The following is a 27,499-nucleotide window of genomic DNA, read 5'->3' as shown; positions in this document are numbered from 1 at the left end:
ATTCCAAAAATTAACTTCCCTTTGGGGGAAGAAATGTTTTCTGATACAGGTCCTGAATAATTAGCCCTCATTGTCAAGAAAATATCTTCCATGCTTTCAGTCAGTTGAGCTGTGCAAGAGTTTTGCAAGTTTTAAATTGACTTCCTCTCTCACCACGTTGAAACGGTGATCCCTGGTTGTAGAGATCCCAGGAAGCTACACTGTGAAGCCCAGAAGAAAACAAACGGTGCACATTTCAAGAGGTCACCTCTTATTCTTGTGAACTCAGTCTGTTTAACTTTTCTTTGTTTGGCTAACAAGCCAGCTGAGGATTTACACAATCATGATCTGACTCAGAACAGATCTAAGGTACACTATGGAGCACCTCGGTCTGTTTGACTTTAGATAATAGCTTTACTTGGTGCCAGGTCATCTGAGAGCTTCAGAAAACTATTGTGATCTCTGTTAGTACCTTGTTGGGCAATTCCAGCCTCACTGGAATGCGATGGGACAGGTGCATGCTCACATAGGTATTTCTGACTGCTTTGGTCAATTAATTATTACAGCAGCTGCGACAGGCAAGTTGTGCATGGGAAGATCCCACAGATCCTTAAGTGACAATGTCGATGGTGATGTTTTGAGGAGCAGTGTTCACCAAGGAACCAGAAGAAGCCTGGCATGCCTGCTGGGGGTCCTGGGCTCAGTGAGACCCATTAATCTTTGGTCTCAAAGGCAAGAGTGCCGGTACTGGCAAAGCACTGAGTGCTTGCTGTGGTGTTGCTGTCAGTGGGTCAGAGGTCAGCTGCAGGCACAGCAGCCGGCTTTCAAACAGAGTTGCTGAGTGTGCATTGCATTAAGAGGCTTATGCTCAGGCTGAGACAAGATCATGTATCATTGTGGTGCACCAGAGTGTCAAACTGATTGGATTTACGTTTATTACCAAGCTGGCTGTTACATAAACCCCTACATTGGATCCTGGAAGAGGATGTGTAATGACCTCGCTCTCCTTCAAAGGTACCTTTTGCTTCCTGTTGCTTCATTTTATCAAGCGCTTGTGAAAACTCCCTCAGCGTCATTCTGAAAGTAAGGTTTGCCTGAAGCATAGATGGTCTGAAAGAGTTGTCAACTTTCGTGGAGCTTTTGTGTCCGCAGACCCATGAAATCTGCACCTGTTTTTGGGCCTGCAGCTGATGGGTGGTCAGTGGGAGGAGGAAATTGGCAGGAGTAGAAGAAAGAGGGAAGGAATTGGAATTAATCCCAGGATAATGATCCTGTGAATGACAGGGTTAATGTATGTGGAGTGTTTGATGCCTCTGGACCTGTACTCGCTAGACTTTAGAAGACTGAGGAGGGATCTCACTGAAACTTGTTGAATATTGAAAAGCCCAGATAGAGTGGACATGGAGAAGATGTTTTCTTATAGTGGGGGAGTTAATGATCAAGGGCAAAACCTCAGAAATGAAGGAACCCCCTTTAGAACAGAATAAGGGGAATTTACTTAGCCAGGGAGTGGTGAATCTGTGGAATTCATTGCCACAGATGGCTGTGGAGGCCAAGTCATTGGGTGTATCTAAAGTGGAGGATGATGGGTTTTCGAGTAAAAAGGGTGTCAAAGGTTACGGAGAGAAGGCAGAAGAATGGGGTTGAGAGGGATAACAAATGATCCATGGTGGAATCGTATAGGTCGAATGGCCTAATAATGCTCCCATGTCTTTTGGTCTGAGGGAGTGCAGCGATGAATTAAATGGTGGTAAGGAGATGAACATCCAGAGATTAGCAGAATGATGAACGGCCACTCAGTACAAACTAGAAATCAGGATTCCAGTTAAATGGGGACGATAGCAGGTGGAAATGACGTTACCCACAAGGAGGAAGGGTGACTTATAAATAGTCTAAGCATCCCCATGGTCGGAGCAGGGTGGAGGATGATTTTTTTGGAGTTGGGCAGGCCCACGGAGGAAGGGTGGCTCAATGCTGGAACTGTACCCAGTAAAGCTGAGACATGGAGTCATAGAGCACTACAGCGCAGAAACAGGCCATTCAGCCCATCTATTCTATACTGACATCATTCTGGCTGGTTCCACCAACCCACACCTGGACCATAACCCTCCATACCTCTCCCATCCACGTACTCAACCAAACTTCTCTTCAATGTTGAAATCAAACCTGCTCCCACCACTTCCACTGGCAGCTCGTTCCACAGACTTTGAGTGAAGAAGTTGTCCCTCATGTTATCCTTAAACATTTCACCTTTCACTCTTAACTCATGACCTCTAGTTCTAGTCTCACCTGACTGATGCACCATCAATAACTCTCTCTGAGACGTAAAGGCAAGATATCGGCTTTTATTGACTGGAAGAAGGAACAAGCAGTGATTGACCACCATACTACATCCTGGAGACTGAGGCCGGGCTCAGGCCTCAATCGCCTTTATACCGGGGTCTGTGGGAGGAGCCACAGGAGCAGTCGGCAGGGGGCATGTCCAGACAGGTATATGTAGTTCACCACACTGACCTCAGTGGAAAAGGCTTGCTTACATTTACTCTATCTACAGAAAAAACATAGAAACATAGAAAATAGGTGCAGGAGTAGGTCATTTGGCCCTTTGAGCCTGCACCGCCATTCAGTATGATCATGGCTGACCATCCAACTCAGAACCCTGTACCTGCTTTCTCTCCATACTGCCTGATCCCTTTAGCCACAAGGGTCATATCTAACTTCCTCTTAAATATAGCCAATGAACTGGCCTCAACTGTTTCCTGTGGCAGAGAATTCCACAGATTCACCACTCTCTGTGTGAAGAAGTTTCCCCTCATCTCTGTCCTAAAAGGCTTCCCCTTTATCCTTAAACTGTTCTGGACTTCCCCAACATCGGGAACAATCTTCCTGCATCTAAACACAAAGTACACTGCAGATGCTGTGGTACAAATCAAGATGTACAAACAAGCTGGATGAACTCAGCAGGTCGGGCAGCATCCGTTGAAAGAAGCAGTCAAAGTTTCGGGTGGAGACCCTTCGTCAGGACTAAAGAAGGAGGGGGCAGGGGCCCTATAAAGAAGGTGGGGAGAGGGTGGAAAACCAATCAGAGCAAAGATCAAGGGGTGGGGGAGGGGAAGCAGGGAGGGGACAGGCAGGAAAGCTGAAGAAGGAATGTAAGGGGAAAGCACTATGGGTAGTAGAAGAAGGCAGAGTCATGAGAGGTGATAGGCAGCTGGAAGAGGAGACAGAGTGAAGGTGGGATGGGGAAGAGGGAGGGAGGGAATTACCAGAAGTTGGAGAATTCAATGTTCATACCAAGGGGGCAGGAGACTACCCAGACACTATACGAGATGTTGTTCCTCCAACTGAAGTTTGGCCTCATCGTGGCAGTTGAGGAGGCCATGTATGGACATATCCGAATGAGAATGTGAAGGAGAGTTGAAATGAGTGGCAACCGGGAGATCCTGTCTGTTGTGGCGGACGGAGTGGAGGTGCTCGACGAAGCGGTCCCCCAATCTGTGTCGGGTCTCGCCGATGTAGAGGAGGCCACACTGGGAGCATCAGATGCAATAGATGACCCCAACAGACTCACAAGTGAAGTGTTGCCTCACCTGGAAGGACTGTTTGGGGCCCTGAATGGTGGTAAGGGTGGAGGTGCAGGGACAGGTGTAGCACTTACGCTTGCAGGGATAAGTACCAGGTGGGAGATCTGTGGGGAGGGACGTGTGGACAGGCAGTCGCGGAGAGAACGATCCTTGCGAAAAGCAGAGAGAGGTAGAGAGGGAAAGGTTCTCCAACTTCCGGTAATTCCCTCCCTCTCCCTTCCCCATCCCATCTCTACTCTGTCTCCTCTTCCAGCTGCCTGTCACCTCTCTCATGATTCTGCCTTCTTCTACTACCCATAGTGCTTTCCCCTTAGATTCCTTCTTCACCTCTCCTGCCTATCCTCTCCCTGCTTCCCCTCCCCACCCCTTGATTTTTCCTCTGATTGGTTTTCCACCCTCTCCCCACGTTCTTTATAGGGCCCCTGCCCCCTCCTTCTTCAGTCCTGACGAAGGGTCTCGACCCAAAACGTTGACTGCTTCTTTCCTGCATCTAGCATGTCCAATCCCTTTAGAATTTTATACGTTTCAATAAGATCCCCCCTTCAATCTTCTAAATTCCAGTGAGTATAAGCCTAGTCAATCCAGTCTTTCTTCATATGAAAGTCCTGCCATCCCAGGAATCAATCTGATGAACCTTCTCTGTACTCCCTCTATGGCAAGAATGTCTTTCCTCAGATTAGGGGACCAAAACTGCACACAGTACTCTAGGTGCGGTCTCACCAAGGCCTTGTACAACTGCAGTATAATCTCCCTGCTCCTGTACTCGAATCTTCTTTCTAAATCTTTTTATTAATATTAGTAATATGGACAGAATACAGATGATACATTGATAAAGAAATTACCAACATACACATTCCATTACATATGAAAAAAAAACATACATAATAGTTACAATATAAATGAGTTTACCAAGACATAAGCCATAAGATATATGTATGGACATAGTAAATCTAAATATTTCATAATGTATAATATAAAAAAAACAGAAAAAAGAAAGAAAAAAAAACAAAAAAAAATTTATATAATGCAAAACTAACTAATCTAATCTAATAACTATAACTAATAAGTAATATAAAAGAAAAAAAAACAAAAGAAGGAAAAAAAAAAGCGGGCTGTTTATAATATCTCACAAAAATAAGTATTCATCAATGCCGTCACTTCCGGTCCTCTCAAAATACATAAGCTAAAAGCTGGGAAATCAAATGAACTTGGCACAGGGTCAAATCTTCTTGCTATGAATGCCAACATACCATCCGCCTTTTTCACCGCCTGCTGTACCTACATGCCCACCTTCAATGACTGGTGTACAATAAGAACCAGGTCTCAATGCGCCTCCCCTTTTCCTAATTGGCCACCATTCAGATAATAATCTGTTTTCCTGTTCTTGCCATCAAAGTGGATAACTTCACATTTATCCACATTAAATTGCATCTGCCATGAATTTCCCCACTCACCTAACCTATCCAAGTCACCCTGCATCCTCTTAGCATCCTCCTCACAGCTAACACCGCCGCCCAGCTTCGTGTCATCTGCAAACTTGGAGATGCTGCATTTAATTTCCTCGCCTAAATCATTAACATATATTGTAAACAACTGGGGTCCCAGCACTGATCCTTGCAGTACCCCACTAGTCACTGCCTGCCATTCCGAAAAGGTCCCGTTTACTCCCACTGTTTGCTTCCTGTCTGCCAACCAATTCTCTATCCACATCAATACCATGCACCCAATACCGTGTGCTTTAAGTTTGCACACTAATCTCCTATGTGGGACCTTGTCAAAAGCCTTTTGAAAATCCAAATATACCACATCCACTGGTTCTCCCCTATCCACTCTACTAGTTACACCCTCAAAAAATTCTATGAGATTCGTACTTTGTATCCTGCTGTCAAATTCTTATCTCAGTCTCCTATGTTCCATGAAATGATGTCCTAACTTAATCAACCATTCCCTATAATTCATGTCCTCAATCCAATGTTAATTTTCTTTCTGGAAAAATAACTTCGGATTGCACAGCACTGAAAGAAACGGCATTATGTGCTTAAGATCCGAATGATAAATAGGAATGGTGGTCGTTCTTGCTGCATTGATTTTGTGCTAAAAATATCAATGTGTACTTGTGGTCTGCTCCCCTCATGACCAAGGTGTACCAAAACCCCCTGGATCAGTAGCCCACAGCATTTTTTCTTCAAAGCCTTGACACGTGATCTTAGCTGACGGGAACTCTGACTTCCATGAAAAAATGCTGGAATTTTCCTCAATTTTGTTTCAATATGGGTGGGTGGTCCTAATCCATTTGGAACAGCCTGCAAAGAGCCAGCAGTGTGAGAAGCTACCATTCATCACTGTGCTCTGCATTCTGTTTGGCTCCATTTTCTATCCTTGCAGCCATTGTGCTATAACATTTTCCAATATGTCTGTTGTGCGACAGTTTGTCACACGTCTTTGGAAATTTTCTTGACAGCATTGATGGCATGAGTCTCCATTCTGTTACATCATGATTTTAGTCAGACTCATTGCTCTTTTACAGAACCCTGCTGGCTCTCATCGATTATCCCGAACTATCCTGATCAGTTTGCTGTGACTTTCAAACAGCATGTGCTGATTCAGATGATATCTCTAGAACCATGCCATTGTCAAAGAACCATTGCAAAGTTGTAGTCAGAACTTTCACCCTCACTTCACTCGGTAACACACACAAAATGCTGGCAGAATTCAGCAAGTCAGACATCATCTATGAAGGGGAACAAACAGTTGATAATTTGGGCCAATACCCCTCATCAGGACTCAAACCTCCAGCATTTTGCATGCGTCACTCTGGATTTCCAACACCTGCACAGTCTCTTGTGTTTACGCTCCACTGGGTAATTTTGGATGCGTCCAGACATAGTCCATTGGCACAGCTAATGGGACTGCTGCCTCACATTGCCGGACACCCAGGTTCGATTCTGGCCTCTGGTTCAGAATGCTTGCAGTTTGCTTGTTCTTCCTGAATCTGCATGCATCTTTCTCATGTGTTCGAGCTTCCTCCCACATGTGGGTTGGAAGGCTAATAGGCCATCATAAATCATCCCCTGGGTGAGTGGGGAGTTGGTGAGAATAGGGAAAGAATGAAATAGGGTTAATGTGGGTGATGGTCAGAGCAGAACCTGTGGCCTATCGAGACTGTTTCCATGCTGTGAAAAATTCAATGGCTTCTCATTCCTTGTACAGATTTCACACTCGTGCTTACTTCCACGAATGTAGCTGCACCTTCCACATTAATATAGCACCTTCAGTAAAAAGGTCTTGAATGGAGATTTGCCATCATTTGTACCTAGATGCCCGTGCTGTTACGATCCCACCACCTCTGACACTGGATAGCATTTGGAACGTATTCACAGTTTTGTTTATTTTTCTTGCCTAATTCTCAGTGACACATTACTGAGCTTCCTTTGGTACCTATTCCATAAAGCAGCAGGTTTGGTCCTCCTGCTGTAATGATGTGCATATAACAGAACTGTGCAAGTATTAGCCAGGCTTTCTAAATATTTCATCATATCAATAATTTAATGACAAAATGCACAGGAGCCTCCTTGGTGGCCTGTACAGTGCATCACCAATGAGTGTTGGTTGCTGTGGTTACCACATTATCATGTGATGAAGAATAAGGGTGGAAGCAGGGATGGGTGTTTCCATAGTTACAATGAAAAAAAACTAGTTGATTATGTCTTAAAGAGATAACCCAAAAGCATCATTAATTCTTACTCATCCTAGTGATAAGGTAGCAGAGTAGGTCACACATCATACCTCGAACAATATTAAAGAAAGCAGCCGGTCAAAATTCCAACACTTTCTATGCAGCAGAATGAAAAAATTGGCCGATTTATCCTGCTGGGGTTCCATCTCTGTTAAGATTCCTTTCGACTTTGAACGTTCCTGACGACAAATGCAGATGCAACACAAAATACTGTATGTCATTTGTTTTTAAATACCTTTCAGTTTTAGCAAGCACTTATAGACTCACGGTCATTCATCATGGAAACAGCTCCTTCAACCCAACACATACAACCTGTTTGTTTGCCTGGTTTTTCCAAAGAAAAGAGGTGGTTAATCCAGTATCATCCACAGGTGTATGGGGTGTCCAGGGAGTGGTCAAGGGGTTTGTCGAGTCCATTCTGGGGCAGCTCGCTCACCTTTGACACTTGTCTCTCTGCACGTGAGAGTGGCCACACCCCAGTTCACTGCTTTGACAGGTGAGAATAGCGAATGGGCTCCACGTGTGGTCAGCTCCGGCAGTGGGCAGGGAAGGTATCCAACGGCAAGGAAGGCAGTTCGCAACGTTTCGAGGAAGGCAAAGGTCACGACGAGGCACAGAAGTGGTCATCCACTGCAAGCAAGGAAGAGCCCAGTTGTGACGACTGCTCGTATCACAGGACCTGGACTTCTGAGGTCGAGAGTGAGGAACGTCTCAGCACTACAGCTGACATCACTGGATATAATGGACGACCAAATCATCTCCAGTAATGTCTCATAACTACACCACCAGCACTACTGCTTGACAGCGTTACGGATGCTGGCTTGAATGGAGTCATAGATGGTGGGTCCATGTTTGCCTCCAGCATCAGAACAACACCATCTAGTGGAGCACTTCAGTACTGTAGTGGGGAGCCCAGGCAAATCAATCCCAGGGTAGTTCACTCTGGTGTAGCGAAGCTTCCTGGAATGGCAGGATTTTTATTTGAGAAGAAGTTGATTGGTGGTTTGATTGGAAGTTTGGGTAGGTACTAATGGGAGGGTTATGGAGTGCTATAAACCAGGTCCAGTTGATGGGGCTAGGCACAATAATCGTTGGGCACAGACTAGATAATGCCAAAGAGTCTGTTTCTGTGCTGTAGTTTTCTCTACGACTAAGTTTCAGATCAGTAGACAATAGGTGCAGGAGTAGGCCATTTGACCCTTTGAGCCAGCACCGCCATTCAATGTGATCATGGCTGATCATCCACAATCAGTACCCTGTTCCTGCCTTCTCCCCATATCCCTTGACTCCGCTATCTTTAAGAGCTCTAACTCTCTCTTGAAAGCATCCAGAGAATTGGCCTCCACTGCCTTCTGAGGCAAAGCATTCCACAACTCTCTGAGTGAAAAAGTTTTTCCTGAACTCATTTGTAAATGGCCTACCCCTTATTCTTAAACTGTGGCCTCTGGTTCTGGACTCCCCCAACATAAGGAACATGTTTCCTGCCTCTAGCGTGTCTAATCCCTTAATAATTTTATATGTTTCAATCAGATCCCCTCTCATGCTTCTAAATTCCAGTGTATACAAGCCCAGTCACTCCAATCTTTCAACATATGACAGTCCCGCCATCCCGGGCATTAACCTCGTGAGCCTACACTGCACTCTCTCAATAGCAAGAATGTCCTTCCTCAAATTTGGAGACCAAAACTGAACACAATACTCCAGGTGTGGTCTCACCAGGGCCCTGTACAACTGCAGAAGGACCTCTTTGCTCCTGTACTCAACTCCCCTTGTTATGAAGACCAACATGCCATTAGCTTTCTTCACTGCCTGCTGTACCTGCATGCTTACTTTCTGTGTCTGATGAACAAGGACACCTAGATCTTATTGTACTTCCCCTTTTCCTAACATGACACCATTCAGATAGTAATCTGCCTTCCTGTTCTTGCCACCAAACTGGATAACCTCACATTTATCCACATTAAACTGCATCTCCATGCATCTGCCCACTCACCCACCCTGTCCAAGTCACCCTGCATTCTCCTAACAATCTCATATTTCACACTGCCACCCAGCTTTGTGTCATCTGCAAATTTGCTTATGTTACTTTTAATCCCTTCAGCTAAATCATTAATGTATATTGTAAATAGCTGGAAAGGATTTTAGGATTGAGATGAAATTTCTTCCAAGGATGGAGAATTTTTGAAACTCTTTACCTTGCCGGCCTGGGACAGCTCAGTCAATAATTGCATCGAGTCTGGCGGATTTCTGGATATGAGAGGAATCAAGCACAGGAAAATAGTGTTGAACTAAACAATGTCATATTGAAGGGCACAGCAAGCTTGAGGGGCAGAGTGGCCTACTTCCACTCCTATTTTTGATGCTGAGGCTTTAGAAGACATTGGTCGGACCACATATGGAGTATTGTGAAGGATGTGTTGGCATAGGTTAGTTAAGAAGATTCAGTCGCTAGGTATACATGGAGAGGTAGTAAATTGGATTAGACATTGGCTCAATGGAAGAAGCCAGAGAGTGGTAGTGGAGGATTGCTACTCTGAGTGGAGGCCTGTGACTAGTGGTGTGCCACAGGGATCAGTGCTGGGTCCATTGTTATTTGTCATCTATATCAATGAGCTGGATGATAATGTGGCAAATTGGATCAGCAAATTTGCTGATGATACAAAGATTGGAGGTGTAGTGGACAGTGAGGAAGGTTTTCAAAGCTTGCAGAGGGATTTGGAACAGTTGGAGAAATGGGCTGAAAAATGGCAGATGGAGTTTAATGTGGACAAGTGTGAGGTATTGCACTTCAGAAGGTCAAACCAAGGTAGAATATACAAGGTAAATGATAGGACACTGAGGAGTGCAGTAGAACAGAGGGATCTGGGAGTACAGATACATAATTCCCTAAAAGCGGCGTCACAGGTGGATAGGGTAGTAAAGAGAGCTTTTGGTACATTGGCCTTTATAAATCACAGTATTGAGTATTGTAACGTTCTCCTTCGGGTGTAACTAATAACGCTGAATTCAACATCGAGATAAACTAAATATTATAAACTAAATAACTGTCGTAAAGACAGCACAGAGTATAAGAGTTGGAATGTAATGGTGAGGTTGTATAAGACACTGGTGAGACCGAATTTGGAGTATTGTGTGCAGTTTTGGTCACCTAATTACAGGAAGGATATTAATAAGGTTGAAAGAGTGCAGAGAAGGTTTACAAGGATGTTGCCGGGACTTGGGAAACTGAGTACAGAGAAAGTTTGAATAGGTTAGGACTTTATTCCCTGGAGTGTAGGAGAATGAGGGGTGATTTGATAGAGGTGTATAAAATTATGATGGGTATAGATAGAGTGATTGCAAGCAGCTTTTTCCACTGAGGCTTGGGGAAGTAAAAAACCAGAGGTCATGGGTTAAGGGTGAAGGGGGAGAAGTTTAAAGGGAACATTGGGGGGGCTTCACGCAGAGAGTGGTGGGAGGGCGGAATGAGCTGCCAGATGAAGTGGTGAATGCAGGCTCACTTTTGACATTTAAGAAAAACTTGGACAGGTATATGGATGAGAGGGGTTTGGAGGGATATGGCCCGGGTGCAGGTCAGTGGGACTAGGCAGAAAAATGGTTCGGCACAGCCAAGAAGGGCCAAAAGGCCTGTTTCTGTGCTGTAATGTTCTATGGAGAAGGTCCAGAGAATATTCACAAGAGGGTTCGTGAGAATGATCCCAGGAATGAAAGGGCTAATGCATTTGATGGCTCTGGGTCTGTACTTGCTAGAGCTTAGAAAAATGAGATGGGTTCCATTCAAAACCCTTAAAATACTGAAAGACCTAGATAAAGTGGACGGGAAGAGGATGTTTTCTATAGTTGGGGAGTCTAGGATCAGAGGACACAGCTTCAGAATACAAGGATGTCCCTTTAGAACAGAGATGAGGAGGAATTGCTTTAGCCAGAAGGTGGTGAATCTGTGGAATTCATTGCCACAGATGGCTATGGAGGCCACTTTGTTGGGCAGATTTTAAATGGAGGTTGATTAGTCAGGGCATCAAAGAAGGCAGAAGAATGGAGTTGAGAGGTATAAAAGATCAGCCATCTAAACTATCTCGATTTTATCCTAATATTAGTCCTCTTTGTGATAGATGCAAAAGTGGCGAGGCTTCTCTTATTCATATGTATTGGACCTGTCCTAGTCTAGAGAAATTTTGGAGAGATGTTTTTATAACCTTATCCTGTATTCTGAATCGCCACTTAGAACCTAACGCTTTAATTGCTCTGTTTGGTTTCTTGGGTGAGACAGATATACGCTTGAGTTAGACTAAATGTCGAATATTATCTTTTGCTTCTCTCCTGGCTAGACGCCTAATTCTTCTTAGATGGAGAGATGTTGCCCCACCCACGCACGCTCAATGGCTTAACGATATCATGTCTTGTTTAGACCTTGAAAAAATTCATTATTCGATTCTTAATTCGGATATAAAGTTTCATAAGATCTGGGGACCTTTTATTGAGTATTTTCATAATTTTCCTTTTAATTAAGTTTTTTTTTATGTCCCTTGCTTTCAGCTTTTTTTTGGTAGTAGGCATTATTATCTTCTGTTTTCAAGTGTATTTACAGTTTTGGGGGTTTGAATGTTCTGATTTATATTTTCTACATTTTGTTTTGGTTGGTCTGGAGTTTTTTTGAGGAGTTGGGGGTGGACACTAACTTTACACGACTTCAACCTGGGTGCTTTTTCAATTATTTTATTTTGTATTATATTACTATTGTATTTATTTATTTAATTAATTAATTTATTTATTTATCTTGCACTGTACTAATTTCCTATTTTGTTTTTGGGGTTTTTTCTTGTAGTGTTGTAGAAAATGCATTAAAAAATCAATTAAAAAAAAAGATCAGCCATGACGGAATGCAGGAGCAAACTTGATGAGTTGAATGGTCTAATTCTGCTCCTGTGTCTTATTGTCTTCTGATTCTTTAGTCTCAGACCAATATCACTCAGATACGCTACCGTATCAGTACCTCATTATCACTGAGCAAGCAAGCTGCCAAAACTCTCCAAGTCGCAGCAGTGAAATGCTTTGTTTTTTGAGGGGTCAACGACCAACAAAGTCTGAGGATGTGCTGGGGGCACCTGAAGTTCTTGGGCACGCGACTGACAATGAATGGTGTGGAGTCTCCCAACTCGGGCAATGGGTGCTACTTTCTGAGACTGTCCGGCAAGAGAGATTCAATCACAGATGCAGGCATCCCAAAATCTTTTGTGCATGTTGGCAATTGCAGTAGTGCTTGTTACGTGTGTGCGGATCAAGAACCACAATGGAGTAGCAGGATGAAATGTTTTTACTGAGTCGTGTTACCGAGTGTAATGCTGGACATCTTACAGAGCAGGAGCAATGAGCTGTCCCATACAATTTGAAAGTCCACACAAAAAGAGAGCATCTCACGGGCTCAATTCACCGCAAATTCATTCAGCTGCATGCACACATTTACCACGTTCTCGCAGTCAATACAACACAATTCACAGCTTTGCTTTTGGGGCCTGGGGAAGAATATCAAATGAGGGATCTAGCTTCCAGATAAAATGCCAGTCAGTTAAAGTCAATGCACAGACAACCTTCTTTTGGCAAAATGGTAGTGAGTCTCTAGAATTCTCTTCTTTGTTGAGGTGAAATCATTAGAAGTATTTAAAGAACAAGTAGATAAACTTTTGAAAGATCGGGGGATTGAGGACCATGGAGGGAAGCAGCTGAGGCTTGGGGTAAGTCAGCCAAGGTGATTCAATGGTGGGAAAGATTTGAAGGGTTGAGAAGGCCTGCTGCTGATCCTATTTTCTTGTGTTTGTTATGTATCATATACTGAAAACCCTTCACCATCTGTTCACTGTGACCAGCTGGTCATCAGGTGGATGTTAGCCATGATCCATTACTTCAGCCTTATCTGTTGCCCAGTAACCTGGCATCTTGATGCTTGTGAGGGAATAGCCACTTGGCATGACCTCCTTTCGGAAGGCATCAACATATTAGTACTTGCAGAACGCTTTCAGACAGACTCATCTCTGCATTTAAGCTTAATTTTTGTCCAGAGCTGCTGATTATTCCAGAATGAAACAGAACAGTAAACACTGGAAACATGCAGCAGGACACATGAAAAAAGAAACAATTAATGTTTCAGGCCAAACACCCTTTGTCGTACGAGGGGAAGAGGAAAAATAACAGATAGTTTAAATTGCAGAGAAGGTGGAGGGAGAGAAGAGTAGAACAAATGGAATAACTATGATAGGATGAGGCCTGGGTTGCCATGGAGATGGGTTGATAGTGATGCTATTCCAAGCCTCCATTACAACATAGCTCAAAGACAGTGCCTCTGTAAGTTCTTCCAGGTGGCAGTCCAGGATCGAGTGGTATTCTCAGTCTTGGCAGCCTGTCCAGTGCTCTGTTTCAGTCCCCTGAAGCTGAAGCATTAATAAGGCCGCATTCCCATGGAGCACGACGACAGACATCTAGCTTTTTCCTTCAAGCTTTGCACCACTTGATATGGCGCAGGTATTTTGCTGCTGGTGTTGCCTCTCAACGCTTTCTCATCCAATATTCTTCTATTATTTTTCACTTCTGCAGAAATTCTGAGATAAGACATACAAACCTTGTGAAAAATAAAACTGGAAATGAGCTGAATTGCAGCAATAAAAATGTCAGTGTAACTGAGGGCTCTCACAGACATACAGAGAATGCATCATTAAAGTCAGTTAAGTTGTTGACCAAAATAACATTTTTTTAACAACATGGATACCACTAAAGCGCAGATTCTGACATCTTATTAAATGGCCTCACAGCGATCATTATATGTGGTAATCCAAGATTACTGAAACCTGATCGGAAACACGAAGACTTGGATTTTATTTTTTGTTGTGCTAATCTGTGCTGTCAGTAGAATTAAAACCCAGATAGGTTCCCCACAAAATATCATGGTCAATGAAAAGAGCAATCTGGAGGGGTCTGTCCTGAAATCTTGCACGAAAGCAGAACACATACAGTTTCCAACTAGCATTTCCCGGCAGACCCAAGGAGAGTATCAGCAGTGGGAGGCGCACTCCACGGGGCAGACTGATGCCAGCAATACGTGGCCGCAGTGCTAGGCAGAGAGCCTTCAGAGAGGCAGGCAAGGCCGCAAGGTCCAATGACAGTGAGTTAGCACTCTTATCAGTGAGGCTAATGGCAGGAGAGCGGGAGGCGAGGAGGCATCCCGGGAAGAATTGCACCGGAGTTGGCTCCAGCTGTGGGAACGCCCACTCCGGAATGCATGGAAACATCCAACTTGCCCATGCCAGGTGAGACCCTATCCAAACAAGTCCCATGTTCCTCTAAACCTTTCCTATCTATATACAGTACCTGTTCCAGAGTCTTTGATATGTTATCATTCCTGTCTGCTAGTGACAGACATGCCTGTGACTCCCGACCCCAGAGACCTGAGCCACCCACCCGTAGTAGTACAACCCTGAGGCTCCTGTCAGGTGGCGGGAGGACTTCCTGTTGGCTTAAGCACAGTCTGTGATGGGTAGAAAGTGTTTCAAAACGCTGTAATGTCAGGGCTCTCCGTGTCAGCAGTGTCCATTCAAATTGGCGCAAATACAACATCTTTATGAAATCTCTTTCCTGTTGTACCATGATACTCGATAAAGATTCTAGTTTGTTCCCTAACTGACTCAGTAAAGGAGGAAACAGCAGTGCCTGACTATCACAGAGTGCCCCAACAACACCATCACTGTTATGGGGAATACGGATATCACCAGCGCAACCTTACCCCGGTTAACCTGCTTTTACACCACAAGATTTAGGAGCTGAATTAGGCCATTTGGCCCATTGAATGTGCTAATTATTCAGCTAATTTGTGCATGAAAATGGTATTAGTGGAGGAAACTTCCTGGCTTCCAGATTCCATACTTGTGTGTGGACACGCACACACACACACACACACACACACACACACGCACGCATGCACGCACGCACGCACGCACACACACACACACACGCGCACACACACGCGCGCACACACATGCACGCACACACGCACACGCACACACACACACTCGCGCGCACACACGCACGCACACACACGCGCACACACACGCACACACACGCACAGTGCTTGGACAATTGGCATTTAAAGATTCAGTATCCAATGTGATTATCAGTCTGCCTTCAAATCAAGCAGCCTTCTATGGTTTGGGGTCACTGAAGGGTACTGCACAGAAGAATCTCCTTTAGGCCATCATTCCTGTGCTAACTCTCTGAAAGACCAATCCAATTCGTAACACTCCCCTGCAATCTCCCTGTAATCCAGCATTTCATTTACTTTTGGATAGAAATTCCATTCCCTATTGAATCTTCCTCCACCACACATGCAGATCACAAAATGATGCCAAGTGAAAAATTGCCTTATCTCCCCAGCCCCACCACTCAGTCTTTTTGCCAATGAAACACCCTCTGTTCACCAACTCATCCATCACCATAAACATTTCCAGGTGCATTGTCAAGCACCCAAGGCAGGAGTACCCAACCTTTTTAATGCCATGGACCCCTGCCATTCACCAAGGGATCAGGTTGGGGAGCCCTGACCGAGGGTGTTCTTTGTGCATAAGTGCTCCATATACCTACTATGCAGGGCCTGTCCCTTTGTCTCATGGATGTTTTCTTATAAATTCCCTGTTTTAATTTGATAATGTAGATTTGTTGAGTTAAACAAAGCAGAGAACAGTCTGTTAGAAGCCATGTGTCAGCTTTTCAGGCAATTGTTCTGGGTGGATGTTCTAACAGAAGCAAAGGCAGCTGTGGGTGTTCAGCTCACTGGGTAAAAACCGGGACCTTCATACAATATTGTTCTACCTGCCCTGTTGCTGTGGGATTTTCTGTATATAAGATGTATCCCTCTTGGAGAACAGTTTTTAAAATATGCATAATATAATATCAGAAATAGTGCTTTGAATTCTTTACTCCAAAGCATATTTTTCATGTAATTTCCTTCTGTTCCCTTTTTCTGTTGGAGATATTTGGGCTGGTTTGGCCAGTAGTGGTTAGCACAACACCAGCTGTAAGACAGGGGATGCTGTCCGTAAGGAGTTCGTACGTAGGTTTCCTCCAGGTGTTCTGGTTTCCTCCCACATTTCAAAGGATTAAGGTCAGGGTTAGTGAGTTGTGGACATGCGGTCTTAAAGCCAGAAACATAGCAACACTAAGGCACTCTTCATTGACTTGATTGATGCAAAACAACACACTTCATTGAAGGTTTTGATGTACATGTGACAAATAAAATAAATCTGTGAATCCGTGATCTTTGGATACTCAGTTCCATCTCCTGTCCCTGGACCCAGTCATCAGGAGTTGGTACGATACTCAGTTCCATCTCCTGTCCCTGGACCCTGTGATCAGGGATTGGAATGATACTCAGTTCCATCTCCTGTCCCTCGACCCAGTCATCAGGAGTTGGAATGATACTCAGTTCCATCTCCTGTCCCTCGACCCAGTCATCAGGAGTTGGTACGATACTCAGTTCCATCTCCTGTCCCTCGACCCAGTCATCAGGAGTTGGTACGATACTCAGTTCCATCTCCTGTCCCTGGACCCTGTGATCAGGGATTGGAATGATACTCAGTTCCATCTCCTGTCCCTCGACCCAGTCATCAGGAGTTGGAATGATACTCAGTTCCATCTCCTGTCCCTCGACCCAGTCATCAGGAGTTGGTACGATACTCAGTTCCATCTCCTGTCCCTCCACCCAGTCATCAGGAGTTGGTATGATACACAATTCCATTCTGGTTTGTGGATCTTGGGTAGGAGGTAGAAGTGAGCAGTGTGGGATAAGGGAACTATGACTTTGGTGGCAGTGGGTGTGAGTTCTCCAGAGTTAATGAGGTCAGTGATGGTCTTGGAGACAATTTTCTGCTGGTTCCGAGTGGGTTCTTCCTCAAGGGGTAGGCATGAGATGTCCGAAGCTTTCTGCTTAGCCTCATCAAGGGAGAGGTCAGACCACCAGGATAAACCAAGCCAGCTCCAGTCTTTGCCACCTTGAAAGGCAACAGCAACGCTCATCTTTCCCGCTCCCAGCCCACTCTCTGGAGTATGGCCAGAGAGCTCCCTGGATAATCTTGTTATGGGAACCCCATCTCAGTTTGATGAACATTGAGAAGATACATTCCATAAAAATTTACCAGATCTTGGTGCCTGATGGACTTTAAATTCCCTGAATAAATTAATAATTTTCTTCCATTATCGCCGTTAACTCTATGCCTTACCTATTGTTATTTCTCTCTCTTTGGTTACTTGCAGCAGCTTGCTCCTGCTTTCATCTCTCAGCTAACTGCTGGAGTTGAGCTGGTTGCTATCATCGCTGCTGTCTGTCTTAAACAGACATTGGCTGTCAGCTGTCCTTAATGCGCAAACCATGTTTTCTGTTTAAACTTCAGTGAAGTTTGTGCAGTCAGCTCTCTGTAAATACAGCACTTAATTCTGCTAAACAGACACTAAACACTGCAGCACCTCAGCAGGTCAGGCAGCATCTACGTTTCAACATTTCAGGCCGAGACCCTTCACCTATCATCTGCAAGCTTGGATGCCTTCCCCTCTCTTCACCTCCTTATTCTAGCTTCTTCCCTCTTTCTTTCCAGTCCTGATGAAGTACCTCGGCCTGAAAGGTCGACTCTTTAATCCTCTCCACAGATGCTGCCTGACCTGCTGAGTTCTTCCAGCACTTTCTGTGCATTGCTGCGGAATCTCTTGTGTTTATTAGTACTTCACTCTGTTGCTTATTCCATCTTTAGATTGAATAATCTGTGCTTTAGTAAATAATAATCTTTTAGTTCCAATTTGTTTGAGGTATACAGTTTATCACTTAACTGTGCCATCCAAGTATTTGAAATGATACTTTGTGAAATTCCTGAGTAATTGTGATATTACTCAGAAGAATGTGTTATAGTGATCAATCTCAAATTTCCCAAATCACATTCCCTTCCTTAGTCATCACATGCCTTTACCAAAGGGTGATCGGTGAGGAGCCTGCTGGATTACATTCCGTCCGCTGTCAGTGAGGTTTTTTACTTCTGTCTCTTTGATCTCTGTCTTACTCTCATCGTTGTCTCTTTATTTCAAAGACTTTGTGCGTGTGTGTGTGTTGGCGCACGTGCGGTTATGTTGGTGTGTGTGAAGAGGGAGAAAGAGCACACCTAGTTCTCAGATGATATCACTTTGTTTCGAGGAAATACCAATGGGGGTTGTGTCCTCAGAGTATTGATGACAACCTGTTGCTCTGAACCGCTCCCATCTTTCCAGGTCGGGAGTAGACCGAGACACTCGTGCTGTGAAGCGCTTTGATGTTCTTTGGCAACTTTGTTCAAAGCTTTCCAACCTGTAAAGACTCATGCAATTTTAGCTTGAAATGTAAGTGGAAACATTACCTGAATTAAATTACAAACCGGACAGGAGGGAATCTCCAAAGAGCAAGAGGAGGGCATAAATGCTTTTCAGGGGTGACCTTCCTTTGACAATTGAGTTAGGACACCAGTTAGGTTGATTCTGAGTTAGTGGTACTTCACTTGATGTCTGTGCTAAGGATGAAATCTCACCCGGAGTTCCAGCCTTTGATGGTTTTCCAGTGACTCTCCCACCATTTAGGCTGGCAAACTAGGCCAGCAATTCCCGATCTCTGGCTCTCTAAATGGGTGCTGGAGGGCTGCTGCCGATCATGGAAAAAGGCACTGGCTTGCTGAAGAGCATTGACAATGTGATTACCTTGTTACTCTTCCTTCTCTTGACCCAATGGCCTTGATGCTGTTCGTTCCCACAATGTGATTGGCTCATTGCTCATCCTGACCATAGCCTGATTGATTTTGACACTGCTTTCCCGCGATGTGATTCGCTCACTGATCACCTTTACCATGATCTGAATGGTCTGTTTCTGTCTTTTCCCATAATGTGATTGGCTTGTTACTTTGCCTTGCTGATTTGGTTTGCTGCTGTCTTGCACTGAAAGGTTTTATTCTCCCCCAGGCCGATGCCAAGATGGTGTGCGATGTTGTGAGTCGAATGGAGGATACAGAGCCATTCTCCCCAGAGCTGCTGGGCGCCATGAAGCGAATTTGGACTGATTCCGGGGTAGTGGAATGCTTCAGCCGCTCCCGTGAATACCAGCTTAATGACTCGGCACAATAGTGAGTATTCACTCTATTGATGACACATGTAGAGTTCACCTTTGATCTGGGGTGTGTGGGGATACTCCAGTGGGCAGTGTCAGTCCCAGGGAATGGACACAGCTCATCAACTTCAGCCTCACATCTCAGCTTGGGAAGCATGTAAAGTGTGGAAACATGAAAACAAAACATGACAGTACCCCATCTAGGCTGGAGGAAATGGGTAACGAAATGACCAATTCTATTACCAAATTCTATTAGTAAGTTCTATTACATTTCTTTTTCCATGTAAATGCCTGTTAGAAAATGTATTAGTATATGGTAACACACTCTATATGGTTGATTGATAATGAATTTACTTTGAACTTTGAGAAGTTAACGGTTTATTCTTCTCCACCTCTCCACCTGCTGAGTTCCTCCAGCATTTTGTGTGTAATGGAAGGTGCCCTGGGTGGGCCTGCAGCATTTTGTGTGTAACGGAAGGTGCCCTGGGTGGGCCTGCAGCATCTTGTGTGTAACGGAAGGTGCCCTGGGTGGGCCTGCAGCATTTTGTGTGTACGGAAGGTGCCCTGGGTGGGCCTGCAGCATCTTGTGTGTAACGGAAGGTGCCCTGGGTAGGCCTGCAGCATTTTGTGTGTAACGGAAGGTGCCCTGGGTGGGCCTGCAGCATTTTGTGTGTAACGGAAGGTGCCCTGGGTGGGCCTGCAGCATTTTGTGTGTAACGGAAGGTGCCCTGGGTGGGCCTGCAGCATTTTGTGTGTAATGGAAGGTGCCCTGGGTGGAACAGGTCTGAAAGAGGGAGAGGTGGAAGACTGGGAGAGACATGTCTCGGAGGTCAGGAACTTTATGGGATCGGTGAACTATCAAGCTCGGGTACTGGTCTAGTTCCTGGATGCTGGTTCAAAGATTTAAAGTTAAAAGTAAATTTATTAACAAAGTACATATATGTCACCATACACTTACTTGAGATTCATTTTCTTGCAAGCATTTACGGGAAAAAAGAAATTCAATAGAATTATATGAAAAACTATACATAGATAAACAAAGACTGACAGGCAATCAACAGGCAAAAGGGAACAAACTGGAAATAAAAATAACACAGAGAACAGGAGTTGTAAAGAGTCTTTGTAGGTTGTAGAATTAGTTCAGGGTAGTGGTGAGTGAAGTTACCCATGCTGGTTCAGGAGCCTGATGGTTGTAGGGTAATAACTGGTCCTGAACCTGCTGGTGTGGGAGCTAGGCTCCTGTACCTCCTGCCAGATGGTAGTAATGAGAAGGGCATGGCCTGGTTGTGGGGGTCCTTGCAGATGGACGTGGCTTTCTTCTGGCAGCACTCCAAGTGCATGGTCTCAGCTTTTGGAGCATCTCAGAAATAAACCCATTCAGGATCTACAAGCTGCAGCTAGTTGTAGATGGACCTGAAACTGGCTACACAGGTTGGTAGGGTGGTAAAGAAGGTATGTGGCATACTTGCCTTTATTAGTAGAGTGGAGTTGCAGTGTCGGGAAGTTCTGTTGCAGATTTATAAAACTCCAGTTATACATCTGAAGTATTTCATTCAGCTCTGGCCGCCTCATTATAGGAAGGGTACAGAGGCTTTGGATTTAACAGGATGCTGCCTGGATTGGAGGGCATGTGCTATACGGAGACATTTAAACTTGGATTCTCTAATAGAGGTTTATGAGAGTATGAGAGGTATAGACAGTCAGTATTTATCTCCCGGAATCGAAATGCCTCATACCACGGGGGAAATGCCTCATACCAGAGGGGGTAAGTGTGAGGGGGATCAATGAGACATTTGATTTTACACAGAGAGTGATGGGTGTCTGGTGTTGAAGACAAATATGATAGAAGCAATCAAGAGGCTCTTGGATAGGCACTTGAATATACAAGAAATGGAAGGATGTGGACATTGTGTAAGCAGATGGGCTAGTGCAGTTTGATTCCTGACTCGACATTGTAGGACAAAGGGCCTTTTCCGTGCTTGGGTCAGTGTATGGACAGCTGCTGAGGTTCACGTGGGGGTAGGAGGCTCCATGTCATTGCAGGGCGATCTACACAAGGAGTCCAGTGATTCTCCAGTGATGGTTTGAGGGAGGTAGATAGGGCGAACGCACTCTGTCTTGTTCTCAGGGCTGGGGAGGGCAGAGCTTTAGGGTGATGGAGGAAGGGTATAATTGGAACCTCTCTGCATGTAGGATAGTCCACACGTGGAATGAGCTACCAGAGGAAGTGGCTGAGGCAGGTACACTAACAACTTTGAAAAGACAGATACATGGACTGGAAAGGTTAGAAGGTTATGAACCAGACATGGGGAAAGGGAGTAGATTGGATGGACATCTCAGTCACCATAAACCAGCTGGGCCAAAGGGACAATGCCTGTGCTGTACGGCTCAGTATATTAGAGTTAAACACAACCTGAGCAGTTCCAAAATCTGGGCTATTAACCAAGTCTGCAGATGGGGGAACTAGATGACGTAGATATAATCAAAGGAATAGGATAGATGAAACAAGCAACCTACAGGATGTGAGTAACCAGCAGAGGGAACCCAGTCAAGGATTAGCAGGGAGAAGAAAGACTGTGGGGAGATTTTAGGAATTTAAAGCTGTCCACTTTAATCCCACCAATCTGGACCTTTCCCCACACTAATGCTTGTTTCTGGGAGATGGTGACCAGCTCAGGCCAATCCCACTCCTATTTTTAAACCTTCTCTTGGCTTTGGTGGTGAAATTCAGAACTGTTTTGAATTTACTACAGAAAAGGTAAGTCAAGGAAACACAAATGGCAAAATAGAAATTGGTGAATGGTTTTTGGCCTTGTGTGACAGAATAAAAACAGTGATAGTGAAATGGCAGCCATTTGGCATCTCCTCCATTGGGGGTAATGGAAAACAATCTAGAGTGCAGTTACCGCCCCCTGCTGGTACATCAGGCTCCTGCAGTGTCCAGCTGGTGCCACCAGGTGTTGTTGGTGAGCTGTGGTGGTGACGTGGAGGGGGCGGTCACAAACAAGAGGAAGTCTGCAGATGCTGGAAATCCAAGCAACACACACAAAGTGCTGGAGGAACTTAGCAGGCCAGGCAGCATCTCTGGAAAAGACAGTCAACATTTTGGGCCAAGACCCTTCAGCAGGACTCCTGCTGAGCAAACAGTCAACGATTTTGGCGGGACTCTTGCTGAAGAATCTCAGCCAGAATCGTCAACTGTTTGCTCATTGATGCTCCTGAACCACCCTTCCCATTTTCATCTGCTCACTAGCCTCAAAAGGCAAAAGACCACGGATGTTGGAAATACTAAGTAAAAACAAAAAGTGTGAAAACATTCCATAGTTCAGGAAGCATCCTCCAAGGGGAAGGGGGTTAACTTGTCAGCACATTGCCTGTCCATCGGATTCGGATCAAAGATCAACTTTATTTTCCAAATACATTTACACGTATTAGGAATTTGCGGTGGTGTGTTGGCATGACATGCAACAAAAAACAACAACATTCAACAGTTATAAAGAATAATGAATTGTATAAAATAAAGATAGAGATTAAAGTACGGATAAGGAATAAAATACACATAAATACAATTACATAATGTATTTTACGTTGTACACATAAAAAAGTAGTTTAAGGTGTTTGCAGTTCAGTGACTGAGCTAATAGAGGGGCGGGGAGGCTAACTAGAATGGTTAAACAGATTAACTGCCTGGGGGAAGAAAATTTTACGATGACATGGTTTTTGTTTTAATAGCCCTACAGTGTTTTCCAGAAGGGAGCTTTTGGAGAAGGCGGTTTGCTGGTGGGTAGTGTTACCTGTCTGTTTCTTTGTCCGGGACACATAGGAATGCTGCAATGATGGAGACCACAGCGAGTGGCCCTTCCTGCCCACCTGACATTTCACTAGCGTCTGTACACTGTGAGAGGATGCCACATCAAGCCTGATGTGAGGATGGTCTCTATGATGGCAGTGGTGATGAAATGTTATTGACCCAAAATGTCCAATCCAGTTAAAAATAGTTTAAAAATCTGCCGCTGTGATAATCGCATTGCAGAGGCTCCTGTTAGTGCTTTAGCTACTGAGTGAAATTGTGGAACAGATGCACTTGGCGTGACGTCAATTAACAGAATCCCCCGCAACAACATTGATTGGAGCTAGCGTTGGGTATGCAGTCTTTTTGTCTCTTAATTAGACAGCGAGTTCCTCATGCAGGCTTATGGGTGAGGCTGGAACACATCCCAAGGAAGTGGTCGTATCAGACCCTAGGATCTCGGAGGCTGCCAGGAAATCCTAGTTTACGGGGAAAAAGTCGGCACCCCAAATTTAACCACAGCCACACTGGCCTTGTCATGTGACTCCCATTCTTTGCAGCAGAAACGGTGCTGAGGCTGTTGCCTCTCACTAGGGGCAAACGTCACTCCAGCTTCCAGCATCTGCAGCACTGGGATGGGCAGACCTCCACGGTGCTCTCCCAGTTGCTTGCTTTTTTTATCGAGCCACTTAGAGATGTGGGGTACATGAAATAGTGCACTTAGCCAGTAAACTTGTCAAAAACGCTGAGGTTAGGAAGTGGTTTCTCCCTATACTTGTATTCATTCACAGGATGTGGGCTTCACAGCTCAGCCAGCTTTTAGTTTCCTTCCCTAGGATGTCGAAGGTTACGGGGAGGAGGCAGGAGAATGGAGTTGAGAGGGATAATAAATCAGCCATGATAGAATAATGGTGCAGACTCAATAGCCTAATTCTGCTCCTACGTCTTATGGTCTTATTGTGTTGAGAAGGTGGCGGTGAGCTGACTTCCTGAAGCTTTGCAAACCATGGGAATGGGTATGGATAGGGACAGAGATCCAGAGTCTTGATCTTGTGATGCTGAAGGAACAGAAATGTGTTTCCAAGTCAAGATAGCGTGTGAGTTCCAAGTAACAATATCACCGTGTTTTTGTTGCCTTTGTTCTTCTAGAGCAGGGGGTCCCAGCCTGGGGTCCACGGACCCCTTGCTCACTGGTATTGGTCCATGGCAAAAAAAGGTTGGGAACCTCTGTTCCAGAACAATAGAAATCGTGGGTTTGGAAGGTGATGTATAAAGAGTGTTCTTGGCTGTCAGATTAGGTCCTCTTTCAGTTTCATGAGTTGCTGAAGCAGAATTCATCCAGACAATGGAGAGTATCCCATTATATTTCCAGACTTGAATCTTGTAGATGGTGAACGGGCTTTAGGAAGTCAGGAGGTGAGTCACATCCCACAGGAATCCCTCTCTGTGACCTGCTCTTGAAAAAGCTTTCTGTGAGTGTCTGCTCCCATCCAACTTCTGGTCAACAGTAACACCCAGCGTATTAATAGTGGGGAAATAATATTAGTATTAAGTGCCACACGTACATTGAAACATGCAATGCATCAACGGCCAGCATAGTCCAAATGCGTGCTGGGGACAGCCCACAAGCGTCACCATGCTTACAGCACCAACATGGCATTCCCACACCCTACAAGTACATCATTGGACTTGGAACAACTAGAGAAAACCCACGCGGTCACGGGGAGAAGGTACAAACTGCTTACAGGCGGCAATGGGGATTGATCCCCGATCATTGGTGCTGTAAAACGTTATGCTAACCACTATGCTACTGTGACGTCCATTTTATGCCGCCATACTGTTCATTGTTCATTGTCTGGCAAAAGGTACTTGCCACCCATGGGCCCAGGCCTGGATACTACCCAGGTCCTCATGTATTTGGACATGGCCTGTTTCATTATGTGAAGAGTCTCAAATGGCACTGTGAATTTTGAACTGCTGCCAAACAAACTCTCTGGCACTGATAATTAACTTGTAGAAGTGTGGAATTTCATTGCGCCTGGGCTTTAATTTTTGTTCAAAGTAAATTTAATATCAGTGTACAAATAATTCACCATATACAACCCTGAGATTCATTTTCTTGTGGGCATGAAGAGTCCAAATACGTGCTGGGGACAGCCCACAATTATATTAATTATATTAATCAATATTATTCTTTCATAATAGAATCAATGAAAGACCGCACCAGCAGGACACACAACCAGTATGCAAAAGACAACAAACTGTGTAAATACAAAATAAAGAAATAATAATAATTGAGAAAGTTAAGGGAAAAGCTAAGCAAAGCAAATAGTAAGGATGCAATAAAGCTAACAAGAGCACTGTAGAGTTCACACACACTAAAACAAAAGCTCAGTGCATACAGAGCCCGACTAAAGAGACAGAGTATATGAAGTGCACCAGCTGAAGAAAACAGAATTATCAGTTCAAGGGCAATGAAAAAAGTTTATACAGGACATTGAAACTAAATTTGGCGCACCAAAATGCACCAACCCTAGCACAGAATTACCAACAAACACAGAAATAATTAACTTTTGGTCTAATAATCTGGTCAAACAGGGTGATGCACAATCAAGAAGCAAGCTGGATTAGGGAGGACAAGAAACGCACTCACACACGACTGAAAGCATGCACTCACCTGAAGTTACAATGGATATGCTTAAAAACGGTTATAAAAATACCCACACTACTGCTGGAAATGTACCAGCAGTGATAATATTCATAATTATTGGTGTAAAAATTTTACTTGCCTTAATCCATACATACGAACGATTTTCTCAAAAATCCCAAAAAAAGTGCCCAAATTTATGAAGGAAGGTAAAACATATCTCTTGCTTAAAAGAGAATCCAAATATTGGCTTGTTTACAAACTCTATATAAATTTCTAACATCATGCATCTCGCAACTAATCACCCCTCACTTACTGACAGAAGAGCAGAAAGGATGCCGTAAGGGTATAAAAGGATGTGAAGAACAACTGATAATAGATTCCGTAATTCTAAATCAAACCCCGAGGATATATATAGACAATTTGAAATTATACACTCTTTCATCCGTAAAGCTAAAGTAATTAATTCAAGTGGTAGAACTACTGTATATTCTAAAGCAGGGGTCACCAACCTTTCTTGCATCGCGGTCTGGTTTAATATTGACAATATTCTTGCGGATCAGCCAACGGGGGGAAGTGTTAATGACAACCAGGATATAGGTGGTAAGTCAACTATAAGGCACTTATAAGTGGCTAATACACTCAATTTCATTTCTAAATAACAAATTTAATATTAAACACAATATTAAAACAATATTTTCCTTGCATCAATATAGTGATAAGTCAATTATAAGTCACTTATAAGTAAATAGCATCATAACATTTTAAGTAACATTTGGATATTAAACACATAGCGCATATTTTCCTCATATAAACATATAGAATCATTGCAACACACCAATATTATTGAATCAGTAGGAGCCTGCAACAAGACAGTCCCATCAAGGGGTGATGGGAGACAGCAATATTCGAAGGGGGTTCCTTATGTCCAGTCTATTCCACAATTTAGTTTTCGTGGCTCTCAGCACTTGCTTCTGTCCCGCTTGCTCACATTTTTTCTGCTGAAAAAACTCAACGGGTTTGTCTTTAAGTGCAGGGTTCTTGGACAAGGTACCGAAGCAGTTTTGAGGGGTTCATTGCCTCATTAGACAGCCTCCAGGCCCAGGCCCAAACCCCAGCCTCCTGCCTGCCCGCCGCCAGACTACTCGGCCAGGTGCAGCTGGTCATGGGTGGGGTGAGAGGTCAAGGTAAGGGCTGGAGCTCCCCATGTCGGGGCTGCGGCGGTCCCAGTCCGGAGAGAGCAGCCGACCAAGGAGTGCAACAGGGCCCCCCCCCCCATAGGTAGGTAGGTAGGATCTATCGGCCGGCAAAAGTTTGTCTCCAGGGATGACTTTCAGTAGATCACAGCGAGGTAGCTGCTCTGCTACTTACAAAACCCTGAGCCCGAATTAGGTCGTCTGCGAATATTTTAGCACCAGGTTCCCCACGAACATTCGGTGTGCTAAACAGGTTTAGAGACGGCGCCCATTTGTCCGTGCTCCAGGCCGGTACCAGCAGCACTTCTTGTCGGCCGCACAAGCCGGCTGGTTACCCGAGGCCAACCAGTGATCCCTGGCGAGAGGGTATCACTGCGTTTAGGTGACCGATGACCTCACGTGCGTTCAAGTTC

General features: G+C 44.5%; 1 protein-coding gene across 3 annotated transcripts in view; it reads left to right on the top strand.

Moving 5' to 3' along the window:
• gnao1a (guanine nucleotide binding protein (G protein), alpha activating activity polypeptide O, a) overlaps positions 1-27,499 on the top strand; it is a 282,074-nt gene that overhangs the window by 169,871 nt on the left and 84,704 nt on the right. For all 3 annotated transcript variants that reach the window (XM_059992618.1, XM_059992619.1, XM_059992617.1), the window contains exon 4: positions 19,309-19,469. In XM_059992618.1, coding sequence (XP_059848601.1) covers positions 19,309-19,469 — 161 coding nt within the window. The remainder of the gene's footprint in view (positions 1-19,308; positions 19,470-27,499) is intronic.

The sequence above is a fragment of the Hypanus sabinus genome, chromosome 17 (genome assembly GCF_030144855.1).
Source record: "Hypanus sabinus isolate sHypSab1 chromosome 17, sHypSab1.hap1, whole genome shotgun sequence".
Lineage (NCBI taxonomy): Eukaryota > Metazoa > Chordata > Chondrichthyes > Myliobatiformes > Dasyatidae > Hypanus > Hypanus sabinus.
The sequence above is the reverse complement of the archived record's forward strand: the minus strand, read 5'-3'. Positions and strand labels throughout refer to the sequence as shown.